This window comes from Lynx canadensis, chromosome B1, assembly GCF_007474595.2.
Source record: "Lynx canadensis isolate LIC74 chromosome B1, mLynCan4.pri.v2, whole genome shotgun sequence".
In the NCBI taxonomy this organism is placed as follows: domain Eukaryota; kingdom Metazoa; phylum Chordata; class Mammalia; order Carnivora; family Felidae; genus Lynx; species Lynx canadensis.
In genome coordinates, this window is record NC_044306.2 from 144,303,797 (window position 1) to 144,318,905 (window position 15,109).

The window sequence follows — 15,109 nt, forward strand, 5'->3', positions numbered from 1 at the left end:
GGAGAGTGGGGGAGAATCTTAAGCAGGCTACACGCTCAGTGCAGAGTCCAACACAGGGCTGTATCCCATGACCTGAGCTGAAATCAAGAGTCAGATGTCCAGCTGACTGAGCCACCTAGGCGCCCCTAAAAATTCTTTTCAATTGACAGTTTTTATAAGAAGTTGTTGTTGGCCTGATTATTTCCAGTGGTGTCCAAGGAATTGAATTTTAAGTTTTTGATCTTTACTTTTAAAAACTGTAATTTTGAATGCATGAGTTTTCATAAATTGACTATGCTTGAGTTGGTTGCATTCATTATTCTTTTTGATGCTCAAATTATCACAGTTTTGGTCAGTACGAGCCCTTGAACAATACCCTGGTCTGTTATTTCTTACCTTATTGTTTAGTACTCCTTATTGCTTCCACTGGTTCATCTTCCCCCTCCTTTTGGCCAGAGGTTTGCACATGCTGTTCATCTTTGCCCCTACCTCATGGCTTGGCTGACTGCTTCCTTTAGGCCTTAGTGAAATTCTAATGGAGCAGTCATCTCTTGTCTCCCTCCTCCCCCACCCGACCCGACTTGATTAGCTCCCTCATTCAGTACTCTCATAGCCTCTGTATTTCTCTAAGGAACTTACCACAATTGTAAATGTTTGTTTGATGTGCTGAGTTTGTTTACCATTCTGTCCTTAGTATTTAGCTCTGTGTCTAACATTTAGGGGATACTCAGTAAATACTTGTTGAATGAGTGAATGAATGTATGTTATCAAAGATAAAACCAGAAGAGACTATGTATTGTGAGGAAATCTAAGGGAGAAGAGCATTTCCTAGGAGGATGTGTGTTCAGTGAAAGTTGAAGATTTCTTTGGGAGCTAAAGGAACAATCTACAGCATGAGGACCCCGAGAAGGTAGAGAGGTATGAGAGGTCTAATAATGCTAAGGGGTTGAAAAGAATGTATTGAACTTTATAATTTGAGTTCCTAAGTGCCTTCCAGCGAGTGAACTCTGAGTAGACTAGTGTGGTTGTAATCTAGTGTGAAATGTAAAAAGGCAGCTAAATGAATCAGTACAGATCATAGTTTATCTCATTTAAAAGTTGAGGAGATTGGGGCGCCTGGGTGGTTCAGTCGGTTAAGCGGCCGACTTCGGCTCAGGTCATGATCTCGCAGTCCGTGAGTTTGAGCCCCACATCGGGCTGTGTGCTGACAGCTCAGAGCCTGGAGCCTGTTTCAGATTCTGTGTCTCCCTCTCTCTGACCCTCCCCCGTTCATGCTCTGTCTCTCTCTGTCTCAAAAATAATAAACGTTAAAAAAAAAAAAAGTTGAGATAAAACCTAGGAATTTCTTAGCCAAGGCTACAATAAATACAATAAATATTGAGCTTATAATACCAGAATTCAAGTCTTGTGGCTTCTAGTCCAGTTCTTTACAGTGTTTATATGTGCCCATTCGGGAATTTATACTATTCATCTAGGGGGGTAATAGTAGCCCCTCTCTAGCCCTGTAGAAGCCCCAGTGACCATATGGTACTTAAAATCTTTAGACCTGAAAGAAACTTAACTATCACCTAATATAGTGGCCCTAAAACTCAGATCATTTTGGTAATATTTTCATGATTTTTCTCTTACCTACTTACCATTTGTGTTATTAAGAATTTTCTTTAGGGGCATCTGGGTGGATAAGTTGGTTAAGTGCCCGACTTCGACTCAGGTCATGATCTCATGGTTCGTGAGTTCGAGTCCCGTGTTGGGCTCGCTGCTGTCAGCACAGAGCCTGATGTAGGGCTCAAACTCACAAATTGTGAGATTATGACCTGAGCCTAAACCAAGAGTTGGATGCTCACCCAACTGAGCCACCCAGACTAGGTGCTCCTAGACTTGTTCTTTGATAGAAAGTGAGGTAAGCAGATGTGAGGCATTAAAGGCATACTGGCACCCAACCTAGACTTTTTAAAATGTATTATGAGAACAGAGAAAGACAGATACCATATATTTTCACTCTTATGTGGATCCTGAGAAACTTAACAGAAACCCATAGGGGAGGGGAAGGAAAAAAAAAAAAGAGGTTAGAGTAGGAGAGAGCCAAAGCATAAGAGACTCTTAAAAACTGAGAACAAACTGAGGGTTGAAGGGGGGTGGGAGGGAGGGGAGGGTGGGTGATGGGTATTGAGGAGGGCACCTTTTGGGATGAGCACTGGGTGTTGTATGGAAACCAATTTGACAATAAATTTCATATATTGAAAAAAATTAATAAATAAAAACAAGGAAAAGTAAATATAGGGCAAGCAGCAATCTTTGCCACATCTAGTGCCTAGTGGTGAGCATATTACGGACACTCAATAAATTCTTCTTGATTGATTAAAAAAAATAAATAAAATAAAATGTATTATGAGATAATTAAAAGATATTTTTTTGTTAGGTGAATTAGTCCATTTAGTGACTCAGCTGTTGCCTGATAGCTATAATTTCATGTTCTGGGGATATTTGTCTCCCACTTTGGAAATATTGATCTGATCTAACAACTTCACCCATTTTGTTGGAGAAATTGTAGCCCAGAGAGGTTAAGTGACTTACCCAAAGCTATACAACCTGCTAAAGCTTTAAAACAAAAAAAAATTTTTTTTAAGTTTTTTAATTTATTCTGAGAGAGAGCACATGAGCAGGGGAGTGACAGAGGAGACGGGAGAGAATCCCAAGCGGGCCCCGCACTGACAGTGCATAGCCTGATAAGGAGCTCAAACTCACAAACCCGTGAGATCTTGACCTGAGCCGAGATCAAGACTCGGATAGTTAACCAACCAACTGAGCCACCCAGGCGCCCCATGACCTGTTAAAGCTTTTAGTTTAGAATCTTGATGATTAGTTCATTTGTTCTTTTTGTTATATATTTCTTTGTTATGAGAGAAGGAAAAGTGATTGTTAAGTTGATACTGATAAAACACTGATATAATGATTCTTGCTGCTTGTTTCCTCCAATTTGTGTTTATTATACACATTTAATAGCAATAAAGGTTTAAAAAACAATTCCACAACTTCACAAACTTTACTTTTCCATTTCATATCCTTATGCATTCTTTCTTTTTTTTTTTTTTTTTTTTGGGGGGTGGGTCTAATATGGATCCACCTTGTATACTGGTAATGGAATTACTTGTATGAAGAAGATAATCATTAGAAAAGCAAGTTAACATTGTAAGGATTGTCCTAGTATATTAGTTTCCTAATGTTGCCATAACAAAGTATCACAGACTTAGTGGCTTAAAACAACACAGATTTATTAGCTACAGTTCTAGAGATCAGAGATTGAGAAATGGGTTTCATTGGCCTAAAATCAAGGTGGTGGTAAGGCAATTTATGTACATAAACCCTGTGTTACTTCTTCAGGCTCCAGGGGAGTATCCATCCCCTTGCCTTGTCCAGCTTCTAGTCTTTCTCTCCATTTCTTGGCTTATAGTCCCTTCCTCCATCTTCAGACCTCACTTTGACTCTGACCTCACACTTCCCTCTTTAGAACCTTCATGATTGTGTTGAGCCCACTCTGATAATCTGGGATAATCTCAACTCAGTCTCTAAATTTAATCACATCTGCAAAGTTTCTTTTGCTGTGTAAGGTAACATAGGTTCTGGGGATTAGGATGTGGACATTGTGGGAGTGGGGGAGGTTGTGGGGGGTATTATTCTGCCTACCATATCTAGGTTCTGAATTGATTTTTTCTCTTGAAATACTAATTATGGGGTACACTTTTAGCATTAGGTGGTCTCTTCAGTCAGCCTACACAAGCTCCTACCCAGTCCAACCAACTGATAAATACTGCAAGTGCTCTTTCTGCTCCAACACTGTTGGGAGATGAGAGGGATGCTATTTTGGCAAAATGGAATCAGCTGCAGGCCTTTTGGGGAACAGGAAAAGGATATTTCAACAACAACATTCCACCAGTGGAATTCACACAAGAAAATCCCTTTTGCCGATTTAAGGTATTAGTACTTCTTTTGATCCTTACTTGAAGAGTGTGTAAGAGAATGTAGTGTTTGGATTAAAATAATACCAAGAAAACAATTGCTTGGTTTTTAGCACTCCTTGAACACGGTACAGTTATGCTTTTGCTTTAAAAATATAGAAGTTATTAAAATGAAGTGATTTCTTACATATATGTGATTGAAGGTGACCAGAATATGACTAAAGGAAGGTGTGATTAGAATAGAACTTAAAACTGAGGAAAAAGTGTTAACAGAAGGGGAGTGGTCTGCTTGGCATCTATAAAGGGGAGACCCAAAATTAGAATTTAGTGGTATTCATCCAACACTGTCCAGGAAAGTACACCCTAACCAGCAGACAGAAGTAGATGTTCTGTTTGGCATGTATAATTCTCTTGGCACTATTACAGCTGGATGCTAAAGCCATTGAAACAGTGTAGTCTATTTTCTTTCTGATTCCTTGCCTACCAAACAACCTTTTCATTTGAATTTAACTTCTCAGAGATTCTGTTTCATCAGCTAGTGAGAGTATTTAGGTCAACTTGATGGTGTATTTTTCATAACAAATTAATGTATTGCAATCCAGCTTATACTTCAGCCACTTTGGCAAAAAACCAAGCAAACCCACTTTTTGCTGCCTATGTCAATCACTAATCAATATGTACATAAGCTCTTGTTTGGAGCTGCAAGGCTGAGGATCAGACCCTTTGAACATGGTTAAACAACAAAAGTGACTAGCATACCTTATTAAAGAACATCTCTTTATCTCATCACTTAACAAAAAGTTTTTGAGTGTTTATAGTTGAAATTTTAATACTTCTGTTTAGTGAGAGCTATACAGTGGACATTTTTTTAAATCTGATGTATAACATACATATGGTAAAATGCAAACTAGTGTAGAATGAATTTAAATTAAAAAAAAATTTTTTTAGTGTTTTATTTTTGAGAGAGAGACAGAGCATGAGCAAAGGAGGGGCAGATAGAGAGGGAGAAACAGAATCCGAAGCAGGCTCCAAGCTGCCAGCACAGACCCTAACATGGGGCACGAACCCGTGAACCTCGAGAACATGACCTGAGCTGAGGTCAGATGCTTAACCAACTGAGCCCCATTTTTAAATTATTTTTTTAGAGTTGCATAAGTGGTGACCAAAGAGAAGACTTCTATCTAAAAGAGTGCTTAGAAAGCCATGGTTTGTCATATTTAATATTATATTAAAAACTAACATGCTTCATAAAGTTTTGTATTACATGAAACTATAAAATGAGGTAGATAGTCCTTATAATATTTTTAAATTTGACAGTGTTATTCTACTTTAGAAGTATTTATATTCAGTAAGTCATTTTTTTATATATCTAAAACTTAGTTTAAGATCCTGTAAGTATATAGTAAAATAAATTAGATCTTGGTCCATGACTTTTGCAGTTACTTTTACAGTTACATGCAGAATTGTTTGATCAGAGTTCAGAAACACCCAACGATAACAAATATCAAAGTTTTTCAGAGGAGAAAGCTATTTGGTTACTCTGTTGGAGAGGAAATTTAAATTTCACTTTAAGTTTATATTTTTGGTTAAAATAGTTTCTTTTCATAATTGTGTGATGCTATAGGGCACAGAGTGGTGGGAAGAATCATTATTTCCTTCTTTAGCAGACATTAAGCTGTTTTCCTTGTTTAGGCAGATATTTAAGATATTAAACTTCTGATTTAAAATCTACATATTTTTGATATTGTTTATTTTGTCATTCTACAGGCAGTAGGTTATAGTTGTATGCCCAATAATAAAGACGAAGATGGGCTAGTGGTTTTAGTTTTCAACAAAAAAGAAACAGATATTCGAAGCCAGCAACAGCAGTTGGTAGAATCATTGCATAAAGTTTTGGGAGGAAACCAGACCCTTACTGTAAATGTAGAGGGTATTAAAACACTGCCAGATGATCAGTAAGTATACATTAAATGTACTGTTATTTCTGTGTGCCTGGGTCCAGAAAGCGTGATCAACAGTGTTTTTGTTGATAAACGCAAATTAAATCTTAGAGCAGAATGTTATTTCTCAGCTAGTGACCATTCAGTATTGACAGCAACATTTGTTTAAAAACTTTTTTCTAATCTTGGAGTTCTTAACCCACAGGATGCTAATAATTCCTTAGATTTTCCATTCAGAAACAGGAAGAAACATTAATCATGGCTGTATGCCCACAAAGATGTTACTGGAAAGTGTGATTACTATTCATGTCCATTCATGGCTAAATATGACTGACTTACTTCCCTTCCCTTTTCTTGTATATAATTTTCATACTTAGTGGCGAAAACATTTACTTGAGGATATTTTGGGTTAGAAGAATTATTATCAGTGAGATATAATAACTGAGATCAGATAAGCTTCAACAGAATCTCCAAAGTACTTCTCAATCTGGAAGATATAGGACTTTGCAGCTAAGCAAACCTTTTACAAATATATGTCTGTCTCATTTTAACTTTATCCTTTAGGTTGATTTTAGAGGTGAACTTGTGAAGTAAGGGTTCTTATTTTCCAAGATTTAAGAAAATGCTATTTTAATTCTCTTGTAAAACAACGATCTTTGAATTCAAGTAGCACCTTTCTAAAATCACATGCTGTAGTGATACTTGGAGCTATGAGTTAGTTGTGTGCTGTTTTATAACTTAATATTTTTCCCCCAGGACGGAAGTTGTCATTTATGTTTTGAGCGTTCTCCAAATGGTACTTCAAGAAGAGTTCCAGCTACACACTATATGCCCATTTTGAACAAACTAATATAAAAACACAGTTGCAGCAACTTGGTTGTAACCCTTTCTATGACTAGAACAGAACTTTCTCCAGCACAGATCAAACAACTTTTACAGAATCCTCCTGCTGGTATGTTTAGAATCACAAGAGTTGAGGAAAGGATAGATTTAGAATATATATATGCTTCCTCTATTTTGGGCGATAGTAGTTAGTTATTAATAAAATCAGTGTGTATCATGTCTGCTATTTTGGGGACATAGTTTTGAATGTTTTCATTGTACTAATCATTGTCGCTTAGCTTTTTTTTTTTTATCATGGTTAATGTGTTTGTTAGAAATTTTGGGAAATGTTGAACTAAAGAAAAATAGTCCATAAGCTACCCAAAGGTAATTCACTTTTAATATTTTTATTTTTTTCTAGCTTATTTGTTGTTCTGAGTATTCAAGTAAAATATGTGCTCTCACCATAAAAGATAGTAGATAGCATAACTAAATTGAGACAGATCCTCTTTATCTCCTTCCACAGAAACAGCTACTATAATAATTGTTGTACACATGTATGTACATGGAAGTGCTAAAAAAAAAAAAAGGGATTCTGCACTGTACATTTACTGCAACTTGCCTTTTCAGTTACAGTATTTCTTAGCACTTTGCATGTTAGTACATGAAAATATTCTTTTTAAAATCTACATGGAATACCACGGATGTACCGTACTTTACTTTTAAGTCATTTCCACCTTTTTTTATGATATTAACATCCTTGTAAATATGTCTTAGAACATGTGGATCTGTATTTTTTTAGAATAGATCCCTGGTAATGAAATTTTTGAGTCAAGATTGTGTATATTTTATGTATTGTTAGATACAAATTGCTCTTCAAAGAAAGTTGTACACATTATAACACAAAGGTGTTTCTTCTCATTTTTCATTTTTCTAATATTTTCTCATTTTGATTTATTTTTGCCTACAGTGGAGGTTGTCAGTCTTTTTAATTTTGCCACTCTGATTGGAAAAACTTCTTACTTTGATTTGTATTTCCCTGATACAGTAAAATTAAAGCTAAGTAAATTGATTACTAAGTAACAAAGTATGTTTTACTAGTAAAACATCTTTTTGTATGTTTATTAGCCACATGTTTGTATCTTTTATGAATTACCTATTCATGTCCTTTACCCATTTTTTTTATGTTTATTTTGAGAGAGTGAGCATGTGTGCAAGTGGGGAATGGGCAGAGAGAGGGGGAGAAAAGAGAATCCCAAACAGGCTCCCACTCATAGCCTGAGCCCACTGTGGGGCTCAATCCCACCAACCATAAGATCATGACCTGAGCTAAATCAAGAGTTGTACGCTCAACTGACTGAGCCACCTGGACACCCCTGCCCATCTATTTTCCTATAGGTTGTAGGTATTTTCTTTCAATCTATAATATTTTTTTAAGCTTTATCCTACAAATATTTTTCATTTTTGTAATGGTTATATTTGAGAGTCATTTTTTATCACAGCTTTTGAGTTTTTTGTCTTACTTTTAGGAGGCCTTTCCCATACAAATATGAAAATGGAGAATAGTTTTTATTTTTTTGATTTTGGTTTTGGTTTTTGTTTTTTTTGTTTGTTTTGTTTTGTTTTGTTTTTCCAGAAAAAAATATTTGTCTTTTTGGTAGGTGTTGATCCTATTATTTGGGAACAAGCCAAGGTGGATAACCCTGATTCTGAAAAGTAAGTATATCTTCATCTTGTTTTCATATAAAAACTAATATTTGCTATTAGGGAAGCCAACAAATACCAACTATTAATTACAATTCTTACCTTTGAGTTGAATTTCAGTTTCATTGCTTTTTAAAGAATGTTCACTGGTAAGGCAGTGTAGTGTAGTGTAAACATTGAAATCTGAGTACCAGTCCCCTAATTATACTTGCTTTTAAAAATACAACTTCTGACCGAACTTTATTTCCTCATTTGTAAAATAAAATGAGGAGGTTGAATAAAATCATTGTGATTTAACATGATTGATTTCATAGTCCTTGATCTGCCTTTGAACCCTAGAAATGTATTGTTAAATTATGTGGATGTTATTATGAAAACCCTAATTTCTTATACTTTGTAATAACAGTAAAAGGCTTAAGGTATGAAAATTAACCAGTTGGATTTCTTCAGGTTAATTCCGGTACCCATGGTGGGTTTCAAAGAACTTCTTCGAAGACTGAAGGTTCAAGATCAGATGACTAAGCAACATCAGACCAGATTAGATGTAAGCATTTAGCTTCATTCTCTGCTTCTAGGAGTAGTAAAAGAGATTATAGACACTTCTTTTTACCATGCAAATTACCGTTTTGTTTTACAGGGAAACAATATAGTTAGTGTACACTGTAAGTTAACAATTATAGTTTTGTGCAAGTACTTAATATAGAGCCTCCAAAATATGTAAATCTTATTTGATACATTTTAACAATGAATTTAGAATTGTTAGCATTGCTATTAGTTTGTAATTTCCATTTCGAGCCTGAGAATGCATACTTTCTTAAACAATTATATTTATGAGGCCTTACCAAAATGAAGGCTACAGTTATGATTCTTTATGTTGGCGTAGTATAATTGTAGATTGATGAAGCAAATTTAAATTACTGAATGCTTAAATCTACTTAATGTTTTATTAAGTAGACCTAGTAATCAAATACTTAAAAGTTCTTGAGGGTTACCTCCACATTCTCGTATGTGGAAATCCTGATAACATATTCACTCAGACTGAATAGTGAAAAGCTTCCTGCTGTATGAAGCAACCCATTTCACTGTCAGCTAGCTCTGATAAAAATTCTCTTTCTTACATTGATCTAGTATCTGCCTTGGTATAATTTATACCCTTTTTCCCTGGCATTGCTTTGTAAGCGATAGCTGTGCTTCCTGTGATAGCACTGTAGATATTTGAACATTGTTCTTTTGAACAATTCTTCTTTTTTAGTATTCCCTTCTCTGGCATGTAAATTCAAGCATGTTTTTTGTTTGTTTTGTTTTTAAGTTTATTCTGAGAGAGAAGGAGAGAGAGAGACAAAGTGAGTGGGAGGGGCAGGGAGAGGAAGAGAGAATCCCAAGCAGGCTGTGCACTGACAGTCCCAATGTGGGGCTTGAACTTCCGAACTGTGAGATCATGACTTGAATTGAAACCAAGAGTGGACGCTTAACTGACTGACCCACCTAGGTGCCCCCAAGTCGTTTTTCATGTGACATGATTTCCAGCGCCTTCATCATCTTAGGCTGGACACACTGAATTTATTCCCATCACTTTTAAAATGAGTTACAGTAGTACTACAAATAGGGTTTGACCAAAGTTCTTCAAAGTAAGACCACAGAAGCTATTACTTGCCTTTAGTTTTGACAGTCTTGGTAGAGGTTTGTCAATTTTATTGATCTTAGTAAAGAACCAAGTTTTTGGTTTCGTTGATTTTTTTTTTCTGTAGTATTGTTAGTAATTTCATTAATCTCTGCTTTTAACCATTTCCTTCATTCTGCTTGCTTTGGGTTTTTCTCTTTTTCTAACGAGACCTTTCCTTTCTAATATAGCACTTTAATGCTGTTAATTTCCTTCTAAGCACTGCTTTACCTCAACCGCGCAAATTTTAATAATGTTATAGTTTAATCTCCGATGCATTAAAGATATTTTCTAATTTGTGGAATTAGAACTTAGAATTGTGGAACAGAACTCCACACTTATGGGAGTTCTGTTTGACTGTTGGATCTTTTTGACTAATAGATTATTTTAGAAGTATGTTTCATTTCCACATCTTTGGAAATTTTCCTTTTACTCTCATTGATTTCTAGTCTAGTTAGTTCTATTATTGTTAGAGAACTTTGTATGATGTCAATTTTTTTAAGGTGTTTAACCCACATGCCTTTGAATAGAATGTGCATTCTGCTGTTCTGGGTGAAGTTTTCTGTCAGTGTCAGTGAGATCCAGTTGGTTAATTCTTCAGTTCTACTATATTGATTTTTCTGTTTAGTAGTTCTATTGTGAGGGTTGAAGTCTTGACCTAGAATTGTGGGTTTTGTCCTTTGCTCCTTTCAGTTCTTTAAGTGATTGCTCTTGGGCCTTTCTCAGTGGATGGAAGGTGGGGTAATGGTGTTGGTGCTTTATCCCCCGGGGCACATTTGGCAATGTCTGGAGACTTCTTTGGTTGTTAGAACTGGGTGAGTGCTGTAGGCATCTACTGAGATGAGGCGAGGGTGCTGATAAACATCCTACTGTGTACAGAACAGTGCCTCCGCAACAGTTATCTGGCCCAAATCAATACAGTGGTTCCCCGCTTAACCACCATCTGGAAGCAGATGATCGTCCTGATGAATCATCAGGTCAGTAGTAGCCTAATGCTGTGTCACAATGCCTGTGTCATTCACCTCACTTCATCTCATCAAGTAGGCATTTTATCATCTCACATCATAAGAACAGTAGTGCAGAACAATATTTTGAGAGACCACATTCATGTAACTTATTCCAGTAGGTTGTTATAATTGTTCCATTTTATTGTTAATCTCTTACTGTGCCTAATTTATAAATTAAGCTTTATCAAATATGTGTATGTATAGGAAGAAACATTCTATATATAGGATCTGGTACCATCCATGGTGTTAGGCATGGGGGTTGTGTGGATGAGGGGTACTGCTATAGTACTGGAGCTGAGCAAACCTCTAGATATTACAGTGTGTCTCCTCCATCAGAACTAAAAGGCTTTTCTTGGAGTTGTCAGCATTATGCTCACTTCTCAGTTTTGGGCTTTGTTGAAACCTGTGCGGTGTGCCAGAATTGGGGGAAATGGTAACCTCACCACCAGTTCAGTGATACTTCAGTTCATGTCTCCTTCCCCAATCCTCCTGCCACTATTTATTTTTCAAATAGTTGCCCGTGCAGTCTAAGTTTTATAGCTATATTCAGTAGGTGAGATAAGAGTGGCATATACTAAAGTCCATCTTGTCCAGAATCAAATGTTTCCTATCTTGGGATACCTAGGGGGCTCAGTCAGTTAGGCTTCCGACTCTTGATCTCAGCTCAGATCTTGATTATGAGTGTCGTGAATTCAAGCCCCACGTTGGGCTCCACACCAGGTGTGGAACCTACTTTAAAAAATATGTTGGGGGACGCCTGGGTGGTTCAGTAGGTTAAGCATCTGACTTCAGATCAGGTTATGATCTCATACTTCATGAGTTCGAGCCCTACATTGGGCTCTGTGCTGACAGCCTGGAGCCTGCTTCACATTCTTTGTCTCCCTCTGCCCCTCCCTGGCTTGTGCACTCTCCCTCTCATAAAAATAAACATTTAGAAAAAGTTATTCCTATCTTTTCCTAGTTTTTATGTTGGATTTATCTTTTCTTTACTGAATTTCAGGAGTTCACTGTTTACTCTAGATTTTAATCCCTAGTCTGATTTAAATGGTACAGATGTCTCCTACTTCTCACCTTTCTGCCAACTCTGCTTTTTGGTGTCCTCAGTTGAACAGAAATCCTTAATTTTAACATAACAATACCCACTAGTTTCTTGCCTTGTGTTTTTCTTCTTGGGATTTTGCTCAAGAAGTCATTCTTCAATCCAAGGTCTGAGAGTCTCCTACATTATTTTTCTGACATTTTATTTAGAATTTAACCTTCCACATTGGGGTCTTCTGTCTTCATGGAGTTTGACTTTGTACAATAAGTGGTATGAACCCAACTTTATTTTTCTCTAGTGGGTCAAGTTTGCCAATGTCATCCATAAATAATATCCAGTGTTATTTTACCCAGTGATTTATCAAATTTATCCAACCAAATTCCCATATATGTGTATGTTATCTATTCTGTTCTTAAGTCAGTTTTACCTTTTTCTCTCTTTTTTTTTTTTTTTTTTTTTTACGTTGTGGCTTTGTAGTGTATCTCAATGTGTGGTAGAGTGAATCTCTGATCTTTGTTCTTTTCAGAGTTGTTTCATCTTTATGGATCTTTACTGTTCTGTAACAGTCTCAGAATCTATTTGTCAAAATGCTAGAATTTTAGTTGGAACTGCATTAAACATATTTGTAGAGAATTGAATCTTAATAAATTATTCCATTATGAACACACTATGTTCTTTTACTCACTGAGGTCTTTACTCATTGAGGTAGTCTTTTGAAACAGTTTAAAAAACTTTTTTCTTGAGGTGGGGGGAAGGAACAGAGAGGTAGAGAGAGCATCTTAAGCTGGCGCCATGCCCAGCACAGATGCAGGGCTCAGTCTCACAACTCTGAGATAATGACCTGAGCCAAAACAGAGTCAGATGCTTAAGTGACTGAGCCACCCAGGTGCCCCTTAAATATTTTCTTTAAAAACCTTGTGCCTTCTGGGGCACCTGGGTGGCTTACTCAGTTAAGCTTCAACTCTTAATCTTGGCTCAGCCATGATCTCACAGTTCATGCTTTCGAGCCCCACACCAGGTTCTGCACTGACAGCATGGAACCTGCTTGGAATTCTGTCTCTCTCAAAATAAATAAACTTTAAATAAAGAACTAATAATTTTAAAAACCCTGTGCCTTCTTTCTTGGGTTAACTCCTTAGATTGTTTTAGTGTTTGTGAATAAATACTAAATGGCAACCATTTCTACTTTTCTTAGTTATTGTTGGTTGAGAAGACCACTATATTATTCTTGCATCTGGAAGCCTGTCAACTTTTTAAAACTGGGGTGGAGAAAGTGCCTAGGTTATGTAATATAAAACATGGCCACCTAATTTTGTTCCTTCAGCATAACCTGTCACTGTAAAGTTCCCTTAAAAGGCAGTGGACTAAATGTCTTGCACAATCTTCTTCTTACCCTCTTTTCTTATAACATCTCAAGGCAGTGCCACAGAATGACTATGATAGGAACGGTTATGGGATTCAGGTTGGGTAGCTTTAATGAAATGAGTTTTTAACTCTGTCTGTAAGGTTAAGACTTCTGTTAAGGCAGAACAGTAACGATTTCAGGCCAAAGAGCAAATCCATGATGCCAAGGCATAAAAATGTATTAGGTTGTATAATAAATATCCTTCCTTTCCCCTCCACTTTGATCACTCTCTCTAAAATATTCAGCACTTAATACTGGACTATACTGTACTTTTCAGATTGTCTGTTAAGGCCACTCCTGGATGTGACTTCATAGATACTTTTTCCATTCAGGGCCTGGTTGTTGGTCCTATACCTTAATATTTTTCAAGTATAGGTTTTATTTTTCTATAAACTTTGCCTCATCACTAAATTTCCTAGAGCTCTTAAGAAGCCTTTGAATGGTACTTTTTAATTTTATGGGTGCGTAGATGGGAAGAACTATAAAGACAGATGTAGAGGTGTTTATATTTTGAAAGATGAATCTCCGTCTCATCTTAGAATCAAATTTTGCATATAAACCTGATAAATATTTGTGATGTTTATACTCACCTTCAAAACTTTCTTTTGAAAAACAGATCATATCTGAAGATATTAGCGAATTACAGAAGAATCAAACCACAACTATGGCCAAAATTGCACAATACAAGAGGAAACTCATGGACCTTTCCCATAGAACTTTACAGGTAGTAATTTGGAATTTTTTTGAACATCTGTAAGATTATATGTGTGATAGTGCCGGATAGAGAAAAACACACTGAAAGGAAGGAATAGTAATTTGAAACTGTAAGTACCAAACTTTCTCAGTAAAATCTAGAAGTCAGATGAGAGGTCTCATAGGAGTGGGTGAAGAAAGTAAATGTATTCTAAAATTCACATCTTATTGAGAGGGTAGAAGCAGTGAAGAAGTAAATCATCTTGGAGCACAGAAAGCATGTATCTAGTTCTCATAAAAGTAAAAGAAAAATATTTGATTTTCAGTGCTAGAAAAGGGAGTATAACTATTAATGAAACGGCCAGATGAAAAACAACAGTGGAACTTCAAAATTAACAAGAGGGAGTAAAAGCATGAATAGCAACAAAACTGAAATTTTAAACTATCATGAAAACAGAAACATTAGGTACCAGAATCAATTGAATATATCAAGAGCTGTATGCAGAATAAATTTGTAGCATTTAAGCTTTCACTTAAAAAAAATTTTTTTAAATGTTTATCCACTTTTTGAGAGAGATGGAGACCGAGCATGAGTGGGGGAAGGGCAGAGAGAGAGGGAGACACAGAATCAGAAACAGGTTCCAGCCTCTGAGCTGTCGGCACACAGCCTGATGTGGGGCTTGAACCCATGAACTGCGAGATTATGACCTGAGCCTGAGCTGAAGTCGGACACTTAGTTATCATCCTTAAAATACAAACGCAAAGAATAAGGAACTGGTACTTATCTTTAGAAGTTAGAAAGACTCTCAAGAGAAGCCAGTGAGAGAGAAATACAGATGTGAAATAAGTGAAATAAAATTATAGTACAGAGAATAAATCGAAAGCTGTTTCTTTGAAAAGATCT

The 15,109-nt window shown here is 36.4% G+C and overlaps 1 protein-coding gene across 1 annotated transcript in view; it reads left to right on the forward strand.

Moving 5' to 3' along the window:
• NUP54 (nucleoporin 54) overlaps positions 1-15,109 on the forward strand; it is a 32,316-nt gene that overhangs the window by 9,252 nt on the left and 7,955 nt on the right. The window contains 9 exon segments of the mRNA XM_030313649.1: positions 3,725-3,951; positions 5,703-5,890; positions 6,632-6,651; positions 6,654-6,692; positions 6,695-6,753; positions 6,755-6,827; positions 8,359-8,413; positions 8,852-8,945; positions 14,129-14,236. Coding sequence (XP_030169509.1) covers positions 3,725-3,951; positions 5,703-5,890; positions 6,632-6,651; positions 6,654-6,692; positions 6,695-6,753; positions 6,755-6,827; positions 8,359-8,413; positions 8,852-8,945; positions 14,129-14,236 — 863 coding nt within the window.